General features: G+C 47.7%; 1 protein-coding gene across 4 annotated transcripts in view; it reads left to right on the top strand.

Annotated features, from left to right (window-relative positions):
* Nucleotides 1–20,353, top strand: part of NDST1 (N-deacetylase and N-sulfotransferase 1) — a 130,155-nt gene extending 109,802 nt beyond the window's left edge. For all 4 annotated transcript variants that reach the window (XM_055431347.2, XM_055431348.2, XM_055431350.2 and 1 more), the window contains 5 exons: nucleotides 1,629–1,803; nucleotides 4,059–4,229; nucleotides 4,859–4,968; nucleotides 6,341–6,443; nucleotides 14,445–20,353. In XM_055431347.2, coding sequence (XP_055287322.1) covers nucleotides 1,629–1,803; nucleotides 4,059–4,229; nucleotides 4,859–4,968; nucleotides 6,341–6,443; nucleotides 14,445–14,564 — 679 coding nt within the window. In that variant the 3' untranslated portion in view covers nucleotides 14,565–20,353. The remainder of the gene's footprint in view (nucleotides 1–1,628; nucleotides 1,804–4,058; nucleotides 4,230–4,858; nucleotides 4,969–6,340; nucleotides 6,444–14,444) is intronic.
* The last annotated feature ends 329 nt before the right edge of the window (nucleotides 20,354–20,682 follow it).

Genomic DNA, 20,682 nt, shown 5'->3' with positions numbered 1-20,682 from the left:
GACTGACCGTGTAGCAGGAGGCGTTCTTGTGAGCCCTTCAGAGGTGGCTCATTAAGTCTTCAGGGAGTCTCCTGGGAATGTGGCTGGAATTGCAGATTCCTACCAGAAGCTTCACCAGAGGCTGCCTCAGGGTGTGGGTGCTGGTTTCACACTGCGTTTCTTATGTTTGGCTCTCTCTTATTTGTCTTTTCTAACCTTATACATATGTTTTCTAATGTTATACATGTATTACTCTTGTTTGTTATTTTTATGTCTGTGGTTTACCTGAGTAGAGACCTCATGGGCGTTATTTGTTTTTTGGTATTTCTCTGTATTCCCGTCAGTTTATTTGTTTCTGTCTTTCAATCATCTGTCAGTCAATTTAGCTGTCTTTTCCTCTCTCCGATACTGCCACAATCTCTTACCTAAAATCCACTGTAACCAGATGCATGATTGGAAGTCACCTATTTCTGGATTTAGAGAGACATATTTAACAGCACCTTCACCAAGGTCTGGGGCAGCACCCATGAGCAAGTTTATTAATATATCTGTAGCAAAGTATGTGAACATTTATGCTAAGTAAGATTCTTAAGTCAGGGTTTGCTGCCAGATCGCTTTGCTACAAACTTAGCAAACAAGCTTCTTTCTCAGAGCTTTCTCCCTTGAGGTGTAACAGACAATGAATTGTGAGCATGAAGGTGCTCTTTGGTAAAGAAATTTTAGAAATGTGAGAGAACTAGCAATTTCTCAGCTCCACTAAAAATATTTTGTTTGTAGGGGTACAGAAATCCCCCCAGGCCCCCAGGTAACTCTGAATTGTGATAAATGGGTCCCTGGGACCACCCAGGAGAAACCTCGCCTCACAGGATAGAGTAGGGATCCTATGCCCTTAACTAAGATGGGCTCTGTGGGCTTTGGTTCCCAGAAACTTCTGAAGCTGTAGCTCCATCTTGCATGAGTAGGTGCCCCTGGGAGGGTCTGGAGTGTTTATTTTGTTTTCTGAGGGGCCCTCAACCTAGAGGTGATCTCAGAGGACTGGTTTGGACACTCTGGGCGGGGTGTGGGAGGTGCATCTGGGAAGCTGTCAGGTTCACCCATATGAGGCGGGCGGAGTGTGAGGGGACAGATGGTAGGCAGTCAATCGCCTCCCCTCCTTGTCTGCTGGACAATAACAGCTTAGAAAGTACCATCAGGTCAGGAAGGAAACCCTTCAGCCTGGAGGCAGCAGGGGGCGTCCTTCCCCTCAGTGCTGGGGTTCCCGAGTCAGAAGCGTCCCCGCTCGCCCCCTAGTGGCAGTAAGGGTTAGGGCCCTGTCAGTTTCACTCTGGGAGCATCCCATTTAAGAAGTAAAGACACAACCCCTTCCCATGCGTACACACCTCCCCCCGCTCCCCCTGCCCCGCAACACACGTGACACCCACAAGTCTTCAGATCCTCTAGATCCCGAGGTCTCCCTGAAAAAGGAACAGATTCATAAGATGGAGTCTGTCTCGGATCCTGGCAGAAGTAAGTCCTTGTTAGACTGAGAGCAGTGTGCCTGCTTGCTTTCTCACGTTCCACCCCCAGTGAGCCTGGCCCTCCCGGCTGCATTCCTCAGGCCCCTCCTCCTGAATCTTGCCTGTGAGCCCTCTTCTGTGGGCTTCCTGCAGGTACATGGAATTCTTCCCTATCCCCTCCAACACCACCTCCGACTTCTACTTTGAGAAAAGTGCCAACTACTTTGATTCGGAAGTGGCTCCCCGGCGGGCAGCTGCCCTGTTACCCAAGGCCAAGGTCCTGACCATCCTCATCAACCCAGCCGACCGAGCCTACTCCTGGTACCAGGTAAGCTGGGGTGGGGCCCTGGGTAGTGGCACAGGCTGTGTCTGCCACTCAGCCACTAATAATATCGGCAAACATTTATCCTGAGTTGTCCTTGTGCTCGCCCTCAGCCAGGCTCCTGCAATGCACTGGTGGGTAAGAACAGGGTCCCCTCCACTGTGCTTCCAGCCCAGAGGAGGAGCTGGGTAGAAATCCATGCTGAGTCCCAGCTCGGTTACCTGCTCACCCTCCCAGCTTCATCTGGGGACCTGCTCTGCCTTTGATTCACCAAGTAGAGGTGGAGGCTGGTTTTATCTTGCTGAAGCCAGGATTTGGTGAATAGTGATCTGGGTTCATGGTAAGTGTGGCCTCCTCTCTGGGCTCTGGGTGGGGGTGGGAATTCAGAGAAGGACAGAACACAGGACCTGACATTCCTAGTGGACAATTCAAATACCTGATCAGGTAAGGAAGTTACCTAGACTGTGATTTGTGCAGGAGAATGCAATTTCTAGTTGCTACTTAATTGTGTAAGAACTAGAATTTTCTTTAATCTCAATGACCTGACTGAATTTTTTCTGAGCACCTTTCCACTGAGCTTATAAGAAAGCTTAGGTTCGGATCTTTTGGGGAGTTTCCTCCCCTACCTGCCAGTCTTGCTGGAATTACGCTTATGCCAGGCTGGGGGGCTTCCTGCTCTAGAGCTGGTCCTGCTGCAGGCCTGGCCACCCTCTGAGCTTCCTCCTGGGGCCTCATTGTGACCACAGGCTGGTTAGGAGGCCGGGCGCAGAGCCTCCCAAGCCTGGTTGCCCTCCTCATCCGGTGTACAACCACACTCTTCCTCTCACTTCTCTAGGACTTTCTGTCTGTACCCTGATATTCTCCGTTCCTCTGGGCTTTGATCCTGGGGGAACGGAAGCCATTTCTCTCGCGTGCCATGCTGCCCCCTACCCTGTGCCCTGGCAGTGAGCAGAGACTGACCATCTGTGTTTATGGGGGAAGGAAAGAGGAAGGAGAGGGAGGCAGAGGGAAAGCAGCCCTGGGTGGAGGCGTCTGGGTTCTGTCCTAATGCACCTCCTCCTCTAGAGTGCGGAGAGCTTTGTGTCTCCTCTCACAGACAGAAGACCAAGGTTCATCAAGCCGGGTGACTAGCTCAAGTTCCTGTGCTGGCGTTTTGAACCCAGCTCCTCCAGGTCTAAGCCCCTGTTCTTTCTTCTGTCTGTGGCTGAGGCGGGATAGGGAGAAGGGGGACTGATTTCTCGCAGGAGGGTCCATGGAGGTGCTGGAAGGAGGGGAAGGATGGTGGTCTGCTTCAGAGGGGAGATCAGGAGGAGGGGGGCTGTCCCCCAACCCCTGGCCCAGGCTGCGTGAGATGCTCAGTGAGGGTGTGGGGGCTCTTGAGGGTCACCCCTGGTGAACAGGCTCTTGATCTCTGGACTTTGGCACTCTGCAGATGCCGACTGCCTGGGGCATTATTTCAGGTGCTTCAAACCTGGTGTTTCCCCCTTTCTAGTTCTTGCCCAGTCCTTCTGTCTTAGTCTGTTTGGGATCCCACAGCAAATATTCTAGATTGGGTGGCTTAAACAATGGCATTTTTTCCTCACAGTCCTGGAGCCTAGAAATCTAAGTTCACTGTTGAGGTACCAGTCGATCTGGTTCCTGGCAAGAGCTCCCTTCCTGGCTTTTAGACAGCCACCATCTCGCTGTGTCCTCACGGCCAACAACCTCTGTGGTGTCTCTTCTTACATGGGTGCCAATCCTATCACAGGGGTTCCGCCCGCCTGACTGCATCAGGGCTTAGAGCAGACATTTGTATCTGCCTGGTGTGTGAACACATAGCTTTATTTTTATTGTATTTATGAATGCTTACCTTTGTTACCTTTATATATGACAACTGATTCTGGTTTTCTATCTGTGGAGGCAGTGTTGAGTTTTATTTTGAAATATATTTATGTGAATGAGATGAGTCCACATAAAGAAAATTCTGTTGATTTGGCATGTACAGGTGGACATGGCAGAGACCACAGAGATGGTGTGAAGTGACCAGCATTTGGAAGCTCTGATCTAGTCTGACTCCCATCTTGCAAAGATGGGGAAACTCCAGGGAGGCTGTGACTTCCCTGAGGTCAAAGGGTAATGACAGGTAGAGCCAGATCTTGAGCCCGGGGCTCCTGGTTCCAGCTCAGTGTCTTCTGGCCACCTTCTAGTTACTGCCCCACAAAAGCCTCTCCCTTTGGTGCCTCCATGTGGCACACTGACCCTCTCTCCCTGCTTGTCTGCAGCACCAGCGAGCCCACGATGACCCGGTAGCCCTGAAGTACACGTTCCATGAGGTGATCACAGCCGGGCCCGACGCGTCCTTGAAACTGCGCACCCTCCAGAACCGCTGCCTGGTCCCTGGCTGGTATGCCACCCACATTGAACGTTGGCTCAGCGCCTTTCACACCAACCAGGTAGGCCTGTCCTTGACCCTTGGAAGGACAGCCGTAGCACTGACTTGGGGCAGTTAGCTGAGGACCTCAAGATCTCTTTTACCAGTGACAGGGCCAGAAATACAGTCGTTGGACACTTAGGTCTTTGGGATCTACAAAGGTTTCAGTCTTGTTTTATCTCCAGCCCTGGTCCCATCACAACAGGTTCTGTAACCGTAAGGGGACCCAGAAAGCCCTGGGATAGGTCCTGGGAGGCGGGGAGAGCCCAGTTGGAGAGGTCAACAGGGCCAGGTTGCTAAGGCATTTTAAGGAAACCCTTGGAGGGTTTAGGCAGGAGAGTGACATATAGTCCAAAAACCTGGAGAGAGGCAGAGAGGGGGGTGTCGTAGGGGCAGGAGGGAAAAGCAGGGTCTTGGTGATGGATTAAATGCTGGGAGAGGATGGCATCAGTCAGAAGAAGCTGGCAGAAAGCAGGGAGCAGGACTGCCCAGGACTCAGCCACAGGGACGCCTCCTGTCCGAGGAGGAGGAGGAGGAAGCAGTCTACAGAGCGTAGGGTCCCCAGCCCACAGCCATGGCTGCTGACCCAGAAGACGGCCACTGGAGTGAAAACAGGTTCAGGTCACACTCTTTTTCTTTTTTTTCCCCCAGATTCTGGTCTTGGATGGCAAACTGCTGCGGACAGAGCCTGCCAAAGTGATGGATACAGTGCAAAAGTTCCTTGGGGTGACAAATACCATTGACTACCACAAAACGTTGGCGTGAGTGTTATCTTGGCCTTTCAGCAGGGGGATGTCCTAAATAGGCAAATGGGCCCAAAAGCCAGAGGCTGGAATGATTAAGAAAGAGACATAGATTAGAGTCAGCAAGCGTGAGGAAGTATGCGTGGCCCTGATGGCAGTTTAGCAGAAAAGTTAATATGACTTGAGTCATATAAACAAAAGTATTGACTCAAGAAAAAGGGAGGTGATGACTCTGTTTTCTTCTGGTAGTCCTTCCCCTAGGGTGTTCTTTTCAATCTGGACTGAACATTTTCAGAGTGTTTAAGTTAGACCAGCAATAAGCAACTCTCATACCCACAAGGGTTTCTCAGCATTAGTTTATGACTTAAATATAATTTAAGGAAAAAGATACTATAAATATTGTCAACAGTTAATAATTCTCATCACTTAAAACCCAGTGCAGGGACACTGAGAATGCCCTCCCAAGATGAATAAGTGCCAGCCTGTGTTGAGGGACTCAGGGCTGAGGAGAGGCTGTCTTCAAGGGTAAATCACAGACAGGTGACACACAGCTGGATGAGGAAGTCTCAGGAGGAGAAATAAAGCCTCCTTCCCCAGCTACCTTCTTCGGAAAGCCCTGCAGCAAGAATATCCCCATCTCCCTACTTTGGAGGTTGAAGGTAGAAAAGGGAAGTCAGTCCTTGGCTCTGAGGGTAGAGAGGAGCAGCAGCTAAGGGCATAACTGTGGCAGCAGAGATGCCTGGGTGAGGATTCCAGACCCATTACTTCTTTACCTGTGGGACCTTGAACCCATGTCTTAGTTCCTTCAAGCCTCACTTTCCTCCTCTATAGGTTGGGGGTACAGATAATAATAATTCCTGCCTCCGAGGGTCGCTGTCTTGTGGAGCTCTTGGCTCAGTGCCCACCATGTACTAATCTCAGTAAATGACAGCTGCCCTCAGCATCACCACGCCTACCCTGTGACCCATTCAGAAAACCCCCATCTCGCTCTCCTGCCAGAAGGAAACTGTGTTCTCCTGCTGTCCTCATGCCCAAGAATCTCCAGATAGTTGTTGATCTGGGACTGAATTCTGACGTCATTATGCCTCCCCTCCTGGTAACAGCACCTTCTCTCCCCAAAATACCCTGGAAGGCCCAGCATGACTTCAGATTCTGAAGGCAGTTTTGCTTTGTCAGTTCTGGAGTTTACTAAACAACAGCGACTTTCCAGTGATACACGTGCTTAAACACAATTGTAGATAGAGCATTTCTTGATAAAGATTGAATTTATTAAAAAGCGAAAGAACCCCCACTAAACGCTCTTCTCCTACTGGGCTCTCGCCCCTGAGTTGGAGAGTGCCAGGAGGATTTCCAGGCTGAGGAACAATGAAGGCTTTCCCCACCTCCACAGGTTTGATCCAAAGAAAGGATTCTGGTGCCAGCTGCTCGAAGGAGGAAAAACCAAGTGTCTAGGCAAAAGCAAGGGCCGGAAGTACCCAGAGATGGACTTGGATGTAAGTAGCAGACATGCCGCCTGTGGCAGGGGAGTGAATGATGGGGGTCCCGTACTGGAGAGAAGCTTCTCTTTACCTGACACCCAGCGCTCAATGCATTGCCTTGACATTTCTTGGATAGTGTTCTTAAGAGGAAACGTGGGCTAGGATTTAGTGACTCAGAGTTGATTTAGTCAGAGTATTTATTTTTGCACAGGCTGAATGCTGTGGGGCTTTGAGAATGAATCAGACATGTTCTTTGCCTTCAGGGAGCTCCTACTCTAGGAGGAAAATGAGTCACTCATGCCAATAAGTAGAATACAAGGCAAGAAGTGCTTTGTGTAGTTAGGTATGCACATGTGCGATGGGACTTCAGAACAAGGCCGTGCGTGTGAAGCTGGATGGGTAAAGGCTTCTCAGACGAGGTGGGGGGCTGACTCTGGAGTTGTGCCTGGAAGGATGGGGTAGCATTTGGACCTGTGGCATGGAAGGATGAGGCACCCTTGTAGGAGAGGACATCCTTTATAGTATAAATGTATGGTAAAACATACATAACTGTGACTGTCGTTATGTTTCCCAGGTTTTTCATTACCCCTTGCTGATTTTTTAAAAGTCCAAGTATAGTTGATTTACAATATTGTATGTTTCAGGTACACAGTGAAGTGATTCAGTGTTTATATATACACACACATATGTAAAATTTTCAGATTATTTTCCCTTATAGGTTATTACAAGATATTGAATATTGTTCCCTATGTTGTGCAGTAAATCCTTGTTACTTATCTATTTTATGTATAGCATTGTGTATCTGTTAATCCCATACTCCCAATTTGCCCCTCCCACTCCCTTTCCCTTTGGCAACAAAAAAGTTTGTTTTTTGAGTCTGTTTCTGTTTTATAAATAGATTTACTTTTTAGATACCACATATTAAGTGATACCATACAGTATTTGTCTTTTTCTGTCTGACTTCACTTAGTGTGATATTCTGTAGGTCCATCCACATTGCTGCAAAGGGCAATAGTTCATTGTTTTTAATTTTCTAGTGTGTATATATACACCACATCTTTATCCATTCATCTGTTGATAGTCACATAGGTTGCTCCCACATCTTGGCTTTTGTAAACAGTACTGCTGTGAACATTGGGGTGCACACATCTTCAATGCACATATGTGAAAAGATACATGTGCCCCAATGAGTTGTTTTCTTTCTGGATATATGCCTCGGAGTTGGATTGCTGGATCATATTGTAGATCTAGTTTTAGTTTTAGTTTTTAATTGGAGGAAAATTGCTTTCTAGAATGGTGTTGGTGTCTGTCGTATACCAGCATGGTCAGCCATAGGTATACATATGTCCCCTCCATCCTGACCCTCCCTCCCACTCCTCACCACATCCCGCCCCTCTGGGTTGTCGCAGAGCACCACACTGGGCTCCTGGGTTATTCAGCAGCTGCCCACCAGCTATCTGTGTAACATATGGTAATACATATGTTTGAATGCTACTCTGTATGTGTCCCACCCTCCTCTTCCCCGACTGTGACCACAAGTTTGATCTCCATGACTGTGTCTCTATTCCTGCCCTGCAAATAGGTTCATCAGTAACATCCTTCTGGATTCCATATATATGTGTTAATATACCATATTTGTTTTTCTCTGACTTCACTCTGTATAACAGGCTCTCGGTTCATCCACCTCACTAGAACTGACTCGAGTGCATTCCTTTTTATGGCTAATACTCCATTATATGTATGTACCGCAGCTTCTTTATCCATTCAGCTGTCAGTGGACACCGAGGTTGCGTCCATAGCCTAGCTATTATAAATAATGCTGCAACGAGTAGTTTTTAAAAAGGAACCTCTCTCTTGTTCTCCATAGCGGTGGTGCCAGGTTACACCCCAGCAACAGTACAGGAGGGATCCCTTTTCTCCATGTTCCCTCCAGCATTTATTTTTTGTAGGTCTTTGATGTTGTTCGTTCTCATCCTTGAGTGATCTCATTGTAGTTTTGATCTCCATTTCTCTAATACTTAGCCATGTTGAATTTGGCAATAAGGAGTTCATGATCTGAGCCACAGTCAGCTCCTGGTCTTGTTTTTGCTGACTGTATACAGCTTCTCCATCTTTGGCTGCAAAGAATATAATCAGTCTGATTTCGGTGTTGACCATCTGGTGATGTCCATGTGTAGAGTCTTCTCTTGTGTTGTTGGAAGAGGGTGTTTGCTATGACCAGTGCGTTCTCTTGGCAAAACTCTATTAGCCTTTGCCCTGCTTCATTCCGTGCTCCAAGGCCAAATTTGCCTGTTACTCCAGGTGTTTCTTGACTTCCTACTCTTGCATTCCAGTCCCCTATAATGAAAAGGACACCTTTTTTGGGTGTTAGTTCTAAAAGGTCTTTTAAGTCTTCATAGAACTGTTCAACTTTGGCTTCTTCAGCATTACTGGTTGGGGCATAGACTTGGATTACTGTAATATTGAATGGTTTGCCTTGGAAACGAACAAGAGATCATTCTGTCGGTTTTGAGATTGCATCCAAGTGCTGCATTTCAGACTCTTGTTGACGATGATGGCTACTCCATTTCTTCTAAGGGATTCCTGCCCACAGTAGTAGATATAATGGCCATCTGAGTTAAATTCACCCATTCCAGTCCATTTTAGTTCACTGATTCCTAGAATGTCGATGTTCACTCTTGTCATCTCCTGTTTGACCACTTCCAATTTGCCTTGATTCATGGACCTAACATTCCAGGTTCCTATGCAATATTGCTCTTTACAGCATCGGACCTTGCTTCTATCACCAGTCACATCCACAACTGGGTATTTGTTTCGCTTTGGCTCCATCCCTTCATTCTTTCTGGAGTTATTTCTCCACTGATCTCCAGTAGCTACCTACCGACCTGGGGAATTCCTCATTCTGTATCCTATCATTTTGCCTTTTGATACTGTTCATGGGGTTCTCAAGGCAAGTATACTGAACTGGTTTGCCATTCCCTTCTCCAGTGGCTCAGATCATGAACTCCTTTTTGCCAAATTCAGACTTAAATTGAAGAAAGCAGGGCAAACCAGACCATTCAGATATGACTTACATCCCTTATGATTATACAGTGGAAGTAAGAAATAGATTTAAGGGACTAGATCTGATAGAGTGCCTGATGAACTCTGGACGCAGGTTCATGACATTGTACAGGAGACAGGGACCAAGACCATCCCCATGGAAAAGAAATGCAAAAAAGCAAAGTGGCTGTCTGAGGAGGCCTTACAAATAGCTGTGAAAAGAAGAGAATCGAAAAGCAAAGGAGAAAAGGAAAGATATAAGCATCTGAATGCAGAGTTCCAAAGAATAGCAAGGAGAGATAAGAAAGCCTTCCTCAGTGATCAATGCAAAGAAATAGAGGAAAACAACAGAATAGGAAAAACAGGAGATCTTTTCAAGAAAATTAGAGATACCGAGGGAACATTTCATGCAAAGATGGGCTCGATAAAGGACAGAAATGGTATGGACCTAACAGAAGCAGAAGATATTAAGAAGAGGTGGCAAGAATACACAGAAGAACTGTACAAAAAGGATCTTCACGATGGAGATGATCACGATGGTGTGATCACTCACCTGGAGCCAGACATCTTGGAATGTGAAGTCAAGTGGGCCTTAGAGAGCATCACTACGAACAAAGCTAGTGGAGGTGATGGAATTCCAACTGAGCTATTTCAAATCCTGAAAGATGATGCTATGAAAGTGCTGCACTCAATATGCCAGCAAATTTGGAAAACTCAGCAGTGGCCACAGGACTGGAAAAGGTCAGTCTTCATTCCAATCCCAAAGAAAGGGAATGCCAAAGAATGCTCAAACTACCGCACAATTGCACGCATCTTACACGCTATTAAAGTCATGCTCAAAATTCTCCAAGCCAGGCTTCAGCAATATGTGAACCGTGAACTTCCAGATGTTCAAGCAGGTTTTAGAAAAGGCAGAGGAACCAGAGATCAAATTGCCAGCATCCTCTGGATCATGGAGAAAGCAAGAGATTTCCAGAAAAACATCTGTTTCTGCTTCATTGACTGTGCCAAAGCCTTTGACTGTGTGGACCACAATAGACTGTGGAACATTCTGAAAGAGATGGGAATCCCAGACCACCTGACCTGCCTCTTGAGAAACCTGTATGCAGGTCAGGAAGCAACAGTTAGAACTGGACATGGAACAACAGAGTGGTTCCAAATAGGAAAAGGAGTACGTCAAGGTTGTATATTGTCACCTTGCTTATTTAACTTATATGCAGAGTACATCATGAGGAACGCTGGGTTGGAAGAAGCACAAGCTGGAATCAAGTTTGCCGTGAAATATATCAATAACCTCAGATATGCAGATGACACCACCCTTATGGCAGAAAGTGAAGAGGAACTCAAGGGCCTCTTGATGAAAGTGAAAGAAGAGAGTGAAAAGGTTGGCTTGAAGCTGAACATTCAGAAAACAAAGATCATGGCATCTGGTCCCATCACTTCATGGGAAATAGATGGAAAAACAGTGGAAACAGTGTCAGACTTTATTTGGGGGGGGTCTCCAAAATCACTGCGGATGCTGATTGCAGCCATGAAATTAAAAGACGCTTACTCCTTGGAAGGAAAGTTATGACCAACCTAGATAGCATATTAAAAAGCAGAGACATTACTTTGCCAACAAAGGTTCGTCTAGTCAAGGCTATAGTTTTTCCTGTGGTCATTGTATGGATGTGAGAGTTGGACTGTGAAGAAAGCTGATTGCTGAAGAATTGATGCTTTTGAACTGTGGTGCTGGAGAAGACTCTTGAGAGTCCCTTGGACTGCAAGGAGATCCAACCAGTCCATTCTAAAGGAGATCGATCCTGGGTGTTCATTGGAAGGACTGATGCTAAAGCTGAAACTCCAATACTTTGGTCCCCTCATGCGACGAGTTGACTCACTGGAAAAGACTCTGATGCTAGAAGGGACTGGGGGCAGGAGGAGAAGGGGACGACAGATGGCTGGATGGCATCATCGACTTGATGGACATGAGTTTGAGTGAACTCCGGGAGTTGGTGATGGACAGGGAGGCCTGGCGTGCTGTGATTCATGGGGTCGCAAAGAGTCGGACACCACTGAGCGACTGAACTGAATTGAACTAGCCATGTTGAATGTCTCTACATGTACCTGTTGATCATCTGTGTGTTCTCTTCAGAGAACTGTCTGTTTAGGTCTGCTCTTTCAACTGAATTGTTGTTTTTTGATACTGAGTTACATGAACTGTTTGTATATTTTGGAAATTTAACTCTTTGGTTGCATTGTTTGCACATATTTTCTCTTTTCATTTTGTCAGTGGTTTTCTTTGCTATGCAGAAGCTTTTAAGTTTAGTTTGGTTCCATTTCTTTATTTTTGCTTTTATTTCTTTTGCCTTGGGAGACTGACCTAAGAAAACATTGCTATGATTTACGCCAGAATGTTTTGCCTGTGTTACTCTTTTAGGAGTTTTGTGGTATCATGTCTTACGTTGAGGTCTTTATATCATTTTGAGTTTATTTTCATATATGGTGTTAGGGAGTGTTCTAATATGTTTCCTTTTTTAAAAAATTTTTGTTTTATATCAGAGTATAGTTGATAAACAATGTTGTGTTAGTTTTAGGTATAAAATGACTCATTTATACATATGCATATACCTATTCTTTTTCAAATTCTTTTCCCATTTAGGTTATTACAAAATATTAAGCATAGTTCCCTGTGCTATACAGTAGGTCTTGTTGGTTATCTATTTTAAATATAGCAGTGTGTATATATCAGTCCCAAACTCCCAGTTTATTCTCCTCCCCGTTTGGTAACCATAAGCTTTTTTTCAAAATCTCTGAGTCTTGTTTCTATTTTGTAAATAAGTTCATAAATTCTGCTATGAACCCTCGGGTGCATTTTTTTTTTTCTTCTCATTATGGTTTCCTCTGGTATATGCCTAGGACTGGGATTCCTGGATCACATGGTAGGTCTATTTTTAGTTTTCTAAGGCACTTTCATACTGTTTTCTACAGTGGTTGCACCAATTTACCCTCCCATCTACAGTGTAGGAGGGTTTCCTTTTCTCCACATCTGCTGCAGTATTAATTGTAGATTTTTTGACGATGGCCATTCTGACTGGTGTGAGGTGCTATCCCACTGGGGTTTTGATTTGCTTTTCTCTAATAATTAGTGATATGGAATATCTTTTCATGTACTCTTTAAGCCATCTTTGCTTATGTCTTCCACCCATGTTTTGATTGGGTTGTTTGCTTTTTGATATTAAGCTCCATGCACTGTCTGTATATTTTGGAGATTAATCCCTTGTCGGTTGCTTCATTTGCAAAGATTTTTTCCCATTCTGAGGGTTGTCTTTTCGTTTTGTTTATGGTCCCATTTGTTTATTTTTGTTTTTATTTTCCTTACTCTAGAGGTAGATCAAACAAGATCTTGCTGTGAATTATGTCAAAGAATGTTCTGCCCATGTTTTCCTCTTAAGAGTTTTATAGTATCTGGCCTTACATCTAGGTATTTTATTCTTTTCAATGTATTGGTAAATAGGATTATTTATTTCTGATATTTTGTTGTTAGTGTATAGAAATGCAGTATATTTCTTTGCCTCAATTTTGTATCCTGCAACTTTACCAGATTCATTGATGAGCTGTAGTAGTTTTCTGGTAACATCTTTAGGATTTTCTTTGTATAGTGTGTCATCTGCAAACAGTGATGGTTTTATTCTTTTCCAATTTGGATTCCTTTTATTTCTTTTTTTTTTTCTCTGATTGCCATGGCTAGGACTCCCAAAGCTATGTTGAATAAAAGTGGCAAGAGTGGACATCCTTGTCTTGTTCCTGATTTTAGAGGAAATGCTTTCAGCTTTTCACCATTGAGAATGATGTTAGCTGTAGGTTTGTCATATATGGCCTTTGTTATGTTGAGGTAGGTTTTCTCTATGCCCACTTTCTGGACAGTTTTTAATCATAAATTGATGGTGTTTTGTCAAAAGCTTTTTCTGCATCAATTGAGGTGATCAGTTTTTATTCTTCAATTTGTTGATGGGGTATATCACACTAATTGACTTGAAGATACTGAAAAATCCTTGTATCCCTGACATAAATCCCACTTGATCATGGTGTAAGATCCTTTTACTGTATTGTTGGATTAGGATTGCTAGTATTTTGTTGAGGATAAAGATCAGAGCAGAAATAAATGCAATAGTGATGAAGAAAATGGTAGAAAAGATCATTGAAACTAAAAGCTGGGTCTTTGAAAAGATAAACAAAGTTGATAAACCATTAGCCAGACTCATCAAGATAAAAAGGGGAAAGGGTGTAAATCAATAAAATTAGAAAGGAAAAGCTACAACTGATGCCACAGAAATTCAAAGGACCATTGGAAATGACTCTCAGCACCTACCTATATGCCAGCAAAATAGACAACCTAGACGAAATGGACAAATTCTTAGCAAGGTACAACCTGCCAAGACGGAACCAGGAAGAAATAGAAAATATGAACACACCAATCACAAGTACTTAAATTGAAATTGAAAATGTGATTAAAAAACTCCCAACAAACCAAAGTCCAGGGCCAGAGGGCTTTACAGATAAATTCTATCAAACATTTCGAGAAGAGTTAACACTTAACCTTCTGAAACTCTTCCAAAAAATTGGAGAGGAAGGAACACTCCCAAACTCATTCTGTGAGGCCACCATCACCCACCCTGATACCAAAACCAGATGAGGATACCACCACAGAAAATAGAAAATTATCAGCGAATATCACTGATGAACATGGATGCAAAAATCCTCAACAAAATACTCATGATTAATTCTCTCTTCTCCCAATCACGAGTTTTGACCTTGTGCACTATGGTGCTTCTACTATATGTTTTCTTTTGAAGGTTACCATTTTGAAGAAGGTTGTGAGTAAATAATGGGAGGGGGAGATGATGGCAGTGGGGCGCTGGTTTTCCAGAGGAGGGGGCGGGGGTCACTCAAACCAGCACATGACCAACGCCTGAGCTTCCCTTCCTGTTGCAGTCCCGCGCCTTCCTGAAGGACTATTATCGGGACCACAACGTCGAGCTTTCCAAGCTGCTGTACAAGATGGGCCAGACACTGCCGACCTGGCTCCGGGAGGAGCTGCAGAACACCAGGTAGCTGTGGCCCCCACTGCCGGACTGAATGTGATGGCAGGGACGTCCCGCCACACGCCGAGCCAGACTGACCTGCAGAGTAGGGAGCGGGACCCGGCTGGCCAAGCACTCACAAGCAATACTCCGCCGCGGCCCGGGCCAGCCAGGAGGAGAGCCCAGGCAGGTGCCCACGTGCCTCAGAGCATCCAGCACGCAGCCAGTGGCCTCTCGGACCTCCCTTGCCACCTGAGGTCCATTCCGCTCACAGTCTTTCATGGGGAGGCCACTTCCTGTTGGTGGAAGACCACCTGCTGGTAGGAAGGAGTCCCTGAGACTCTGCTCTCTGTCCCTCACTGTCTCCACCCACCGCACTCTCCACCCATCACCCCCGCCCCTGCAGGGCGTCCACGCAGTGTTAGCCGCCACAGCGTCTCTGTCCCCCTGACAGCAAGGACAAGGGCGCAGCTGGGGCCTCTGGTGAACCAGGGAGAGAAACTGAACGTTTCGCTGATGTGTCCAGCCCGGCTTTTCAGAGGGGCAGCCACAGGCGGGGTGTGAGGGTGGCCACCTCGAGAGAGTGCTGGGCCTCCGCTCCCGTTGCGGCTCACAGCTTTGCATCTCACCTCCCTGCTTTGGGGAGAGAGCCGCTGGCTCACACAGTACCCACTCGGTTCCCGAGGCCACCTCAGGGCCCTGGGGGCACTGCCATGCCATTTGGACCCAGAGACCCAGTCCTCAACCCTGCCCCCTCTCTCCCCCTGGGATATGACATGCGTGGTGTTTCCTGTGGTAAGAGACTGAGGCGGTCGTGGGGCCAGCTGTATACATGCTCCAGTGTACATTTGTTGTCCCCAGGCCCCTGCCTTGACCCCAGGCAGATGCTGGACAGAGTTGGTGAGGCCACCACCTCTGCCTGACGCCAGCTCTCTGGGGCTGAGGGTACCTAGAGTCCCCCTTAACCTCCCAAGTACTAAGAAGCTAAAGTATTTTAATTTTTTTTTTTCTTGGTGCCAGAGTTTATACCCTGGGTACTGGGGTTGCACTGTGTTACATATATATATATAACTGTGTATATATATATATATATATATATATATATTATATTTTTTTGGTTGGGTTTGTTTTTAACTGAGTCATACAGAATGGTGGCAAGCCCCAATCCCAAAGGGTGTCCTATCTCAGTGCTAGAGCATGGGATGGGGGGGCGGTATGTATCTTCACGTGTGGGGGCCTCAAGGACACAGAATGTATGTGCCCTTGGAGAGGTCAAGTGCCCTGGCTGCCCTGCAGCTACTCCAGGAGAACAGGGGTGGTGAGATGCAGAGGGAAGGCCTGCTGTCTCCAGGAAGTCTGGCTTCATGAAGTGCAGTGATCCCAGGAGACTTCTGATCAAAGGAAACAGCCAGGCTGAGGTAGGAGACCCCGGGGCTAAATGCTGGCCTGTCCCCCTTCCCCTCACATGGTGCTAGGTTGGGAGCTGCCCTGGGAGCTTGGGGGCCCCCAGGACCCCCCAGAGCTGTTTCCAGGCCCCTCTGCAGACAAGGGGCTCTCTGGGCTAGTTTCTGATGGGGGCCTGCTCCTACCCCCCTCGTAACAATGTGAAGTGACTAAGGCTGGGGTGCCTTTTCCCCAGTCCCTCCCTCTGCCAGTTCAGCTTTGAACTGACACCTCGGAAATCCTTTTTAGAGAGCCTGGTCTTGTTCAGAAGACTTTAGGATGTTGGGGCTGAGGGGTCCTTCAACGGGTGTGGACACAGCTCCAGAAGGGGAGGTGGCCTCCTGGGCTGACGTCACAGAATTGACTGGGAGCAGGGCCAGGAAGCGAACTTGAGGCTCCCGCTTCCATGCCCAGAGCTCTTCTTCCAATGCCACACTGCCTCTGAGCCCGTCCTTGGGACCCTACTCTGCCAGGTTACTGTCCCTCCCTCGGTCACACCCTTGGTCATTCCAGGATACGGGGACAAACCACTCCTTCCCAGTCAGGTGCCTTCTCAGTCCCAGATCTGCATCCCTGTCGTGCTCGCCCCAACTCAGAAGGCCCTTCCCCAGCCTGGAAACCTGGATCTTGGTTCCCAGGATCTCCGTGGAGTGGAGAAGTGGAGTGTTCTGCGGAGCCAGCTGCATGTGGTTCTACCATCCCCCGAGAGAAGTGTTCCCATTATGCTTTTCATGGGGCCTTAGAACCTGGGCGCTGCCAGCCCAGCAGGGGCTGAGGAGCAGAGTGTCTGAGGCCTGGGCAGCATGCCTGCGTGTATGCTCATGAGGACTTGCTTGCACCAGGAACCAGACTCCCACAGCTGGCAGCGGCTTCTGCAGCGCAGAGCCCAGCTTCCCTTCCCATCCTTCAGTGCGGGGCTCGTGTTCTGTGATGAGGACCTCACAGCTCCCACCGTCTGGGTCTGTCCTCAAGGGGCGGGTGGGTCTGCTCCCCTTGTCCTCCGGCCTGAGGAAGAAACAGGCAGGTTTGAGACCCTGGGGGAGCAGCGGAAATCCTGGGGACTTGACCTGTCACATGTTGTAAGTCTGTCTTGTCACTGCTACTTTTCCCCTTCCCACTAAAGGAATCTGTCTCAAGGACCCCCTGCCAGGACTTGGAGGTACTGGGGAGGGGAGAGAGCCCTCAGGGCTCTTTGGCTACTGAGTTCACAGATCCCCCTGAGAGGGGAGAAAACCGGAGGTGAGTGGTGCCGTGTCCTCTGAATCCTCATGTCACTAAGTCACTGTCTGGCCTGAAAAGAGCAGAAACTCTACCCCCCTTCTGCCGTCTCCTCCACACACCTGTGCCCCAGGCTGGGGGCAGGTGTGCTGTGTCACCCGGGGTTCTAAAGCTGCCCACGGCAGGCGTCTTGCACTTGGAGAAAGAGCCTGAGGTGTAACGATGGGTCGCTTCTGCACCTCTCAGTAGGAGCGGCCAGTGCCTCTGAGCCCAGCGAGGGAGCAGTGGTCTGTTCCCAGTAGGTGGAAACTGCTGGGCTGACCTGCAGAGACCAGTTGGTCCCAACATGGAACTGTCCCCACAGGTATGTTAGAAAGAGCAAGTAAATGTACCAAATATTTCACAACTAACTCCCACTACCCACTGTTTAGACTTACAGTGAACATTCTGCCACACTTTTTTTTGTCTGTACATTTTTCCTGAACTAGTTTAAAAGTTGCAATTATCATTAAGACTCCACCCCAAATACTCCAGCCTGCATCTCCTAAGAGAAAGGTCATTTTCCTTCAGTTGGCCCGCCATCACACCCAAGACAACAGTCCCTATTTAAAGTTCCCCCAAATAATTTATGCCTGGTTTTAGAATTAGGACCTAGTTAAGGTACACAAGTTGCAACTTGGAAGTCTGTTTTCTAAAATCTCTTTCAAGCCAGTGACATTTCCATTCTGCTCACTTTGGTTTTATAAATGACGTTATTTCTGAGGCTCGACGTCCCACAAGCTGATCTGTTTCTTCACGGTGTCTAGTTCCTCTAACCCCTGTACTGGCAAGGGCCATTTAGGCTATGGGGAGTGTTACCTTTTGTTGCTGACTTAAAGACTTCAGTCCCTTCGCTGTCACCTGTACCAAGTGCCAAATCAACAGAGGGGTGGGCCAGAGCTCCTGGAGAGGGCGGGGAAGGCAGCTTCACGACTGGGCTGGGAGAGTCTAGAAGGAAGAGGCCGCACGCGTGAAGGCTGGGCCTGTTGGAAATGAGGCATCTTGGACTCAGAAGGTCCTGTGCTCTCCTTCTGATCCTGGGACTGGACCACAGGGCACCAAATAGTATCTCTCTCTCTCTGATTTGCATCTCTGGGTTTTCACTTCCTGGAGGCCCATGGTCTGTGTGCTCGAGGGCAGAGCCACGAGGGTGCACAGAAGAAGGGGGTGGGGGCGCCTCTCCCAGGCCGAGGTTGAGGAGAAAGAGCTCAGGGCTGGAGGCGGGAGGTGTGAAGTTTCGTCCAAGTTGTGTGTGCTGAGTAGCTCAGTGACAGTTTTCCTCCCAGGGACTTAATTTCCCCATCTAGAACAAGCCGATGGGCCTACAGCGTGGGTTTTCAGGCATCGAAGAAGGAAGGAAGTCTGCTCTCATTGAGGTGGGGATGGAGGTCCCCTGCCCTTGAGGCAGTGCCGGGCTTCCGGCTTGCTTACCTGGCTGGGGCTGCCTGTCCCCACGGCTTCCCTTCGCCAGCTCAGACCACCAGAGACTTTTCCAGCTCCCACCAGGGAGAGCCGTGGACCTCGTGTGCAGTCAATGTCGAGGGCCCAGGGAAGACTCTGGCTGTGTTTTATCCTAATAAGTTCCTCCCTCCCTCCTTCCTCTCTGTGGCCCTTGAGAGTGAGGGCGGTGAGGGTTTTCTATGACTGTGCTAGCTTTTATTATCAGCAAGAGGGCTCCTTTTGTAATTTGTGCATGAAATTCATGTCATTTCCTGGGGAGAGAGGAGAGGGCTGACTGAGAGGGGTGGGGGGCAGGTTAGGGGAACAGGCAGAGGTTTCCTTCCTTTGTGGGTGGGGAGGAGAGAGGAGGGTGCTTCTCTACTCAGCTGATCAGGGCTCTCAAACCAGCCGTTTTGGGTTGTGTTGAATGTGGGAACCTTTCTCCATTAATGTACAATCTCGAACTAACTGCTAATAAAGTGGGGTTCTGTTTGTACATCTTGGTCACATCTGTCTGTCTGACCTTTTTTCAAGGCCCACAGGAGCGGTAGAGAGAAGGGTGTTTACACGATGGCCAGTGTGGCCACCCCTATACACACAGTGACTTTCTCAAATCAAAGACCAATCCCACAGATGATAAACCACAGCCTTTCTAGACGGTAGGGGCCTGTCCCAGGACAGCCAGCTGGGATGTCTCAGGTGACAGAGAGCTCTCAGGCATGCTGGACAGTTGAGAAGCGCTGGAGTTCTGTGCTGCGAGGAGCCTCTGTCTAGAGAGAGTTCTACCATGAGCATGTGGCGTGACTGAAGACAAGTCACTCTACGCTTGGATCCTCAGTTTCGCTCACCTCTTAGAGGCATGGAAGGTGTTGGACTCAGTGGCCACTCTGGAGAGCTTGATTCAAATGCAGATTCCCTGGCTGTGCCCCCAAGGATTCCTGTGTGGCCCGAGCATCTGCATTTTAACAGCCTCTCCAGCACACCGAGGCGCCCCACTCAGGGAACCCTGGTTCAGATAGATGGCTCCTACGGGTTCTAATTAATGAATTCTAATTGATTTCTCCTGCTGCCCAAGAAATGAAAACTTTGGGTGAAATGAATGACTTCCTAGTTCTCCCTGCTTGGTTGAGCTCAAGTTTGCAAAAGTGGGGAGCAGAGAGGAGAAGCCGCTCCCTCAGAGGCCCCAGGGGAACTTTACAAAATGCACATTCCCAGTCCAGTCCACTCAGAACCTCTGGGAGAGAGATCCAGAAATGTGGCTTTTAAACAGTCCCTGCCTAACAGAAAGGTGTGGGAACACTGAGTCAGGCCACCAAGGGTCATCCTGAGAAGCTCCACAGAATTTTGGACAGCTGCCTTGGGGTGTGCTGGGACACAGCTGGGAACATAAGTGCTGCCTTAGTGTGGACACTGCCTATAACAGCAACTCGGCACTGAATATTCACAAGGCCTAGCAGCCCCAGCTCTCAAGAAATATCCTGGGGGTGGTAATCAAAAAAGAATTCAAATCAGGACAACTCTCTGGAGGCCAATTTCAAGAGGTAAATATTAGTTTCACTATTATTTAAAAAAAGAAAAAGCACAGTATAAGATGGTTAACATGGCTAATGATTTAGAGGCAAGGGACTCAAAATTGCAACAAGGTATCACCTCCCACCAGAGTGATTATCTTTAAAACATCTACTAAGGATACATGCCCTTGGACTGCAAGGAGATCAATCCTGGGTGTTCATTGGAAGGACTGATGCTAAAGCTGAAACTCCAATACTTTGGCCACCTCATGCGATGAGTTGGCTCACTGGAAAAGAGTCTGATGCTGGGAGGGATTGGGGGCGGGAGGAGACGGGGACGACAGAGAATGAGATGGCTGGATGGCATCACCATCTCGATGGACATGAGTTTGAGTGAACTCCGGGAGTTGGTGATGGACAGGGAAGCCTGGCGTGCTGTGATTCATGGGGTCGCAAAGAGTCGGACACGATTGAGCGACTGAACTGAACTGAAGGATA

Source organism: Moschus berezovskii, chromosome 8, assembly GCF_049115385.1.
Source record: "Moschus berezovskii isolate FMDL1 chromosome 8, NW_MosBer_1.0, whole genome shotgun sequence".
Classification (NCBI taxonomy): domain Eukaryota; kingdom Metazoa; phylum Chordata; class Mammalia; order Artiodactyla; family Moschidae; genus Moschus; species Moschus berezovskii.
Note: the sequence above shows the minus strand (reverse complement) of the source record. Positions and strands in the feature narration are given on the sequence as shown.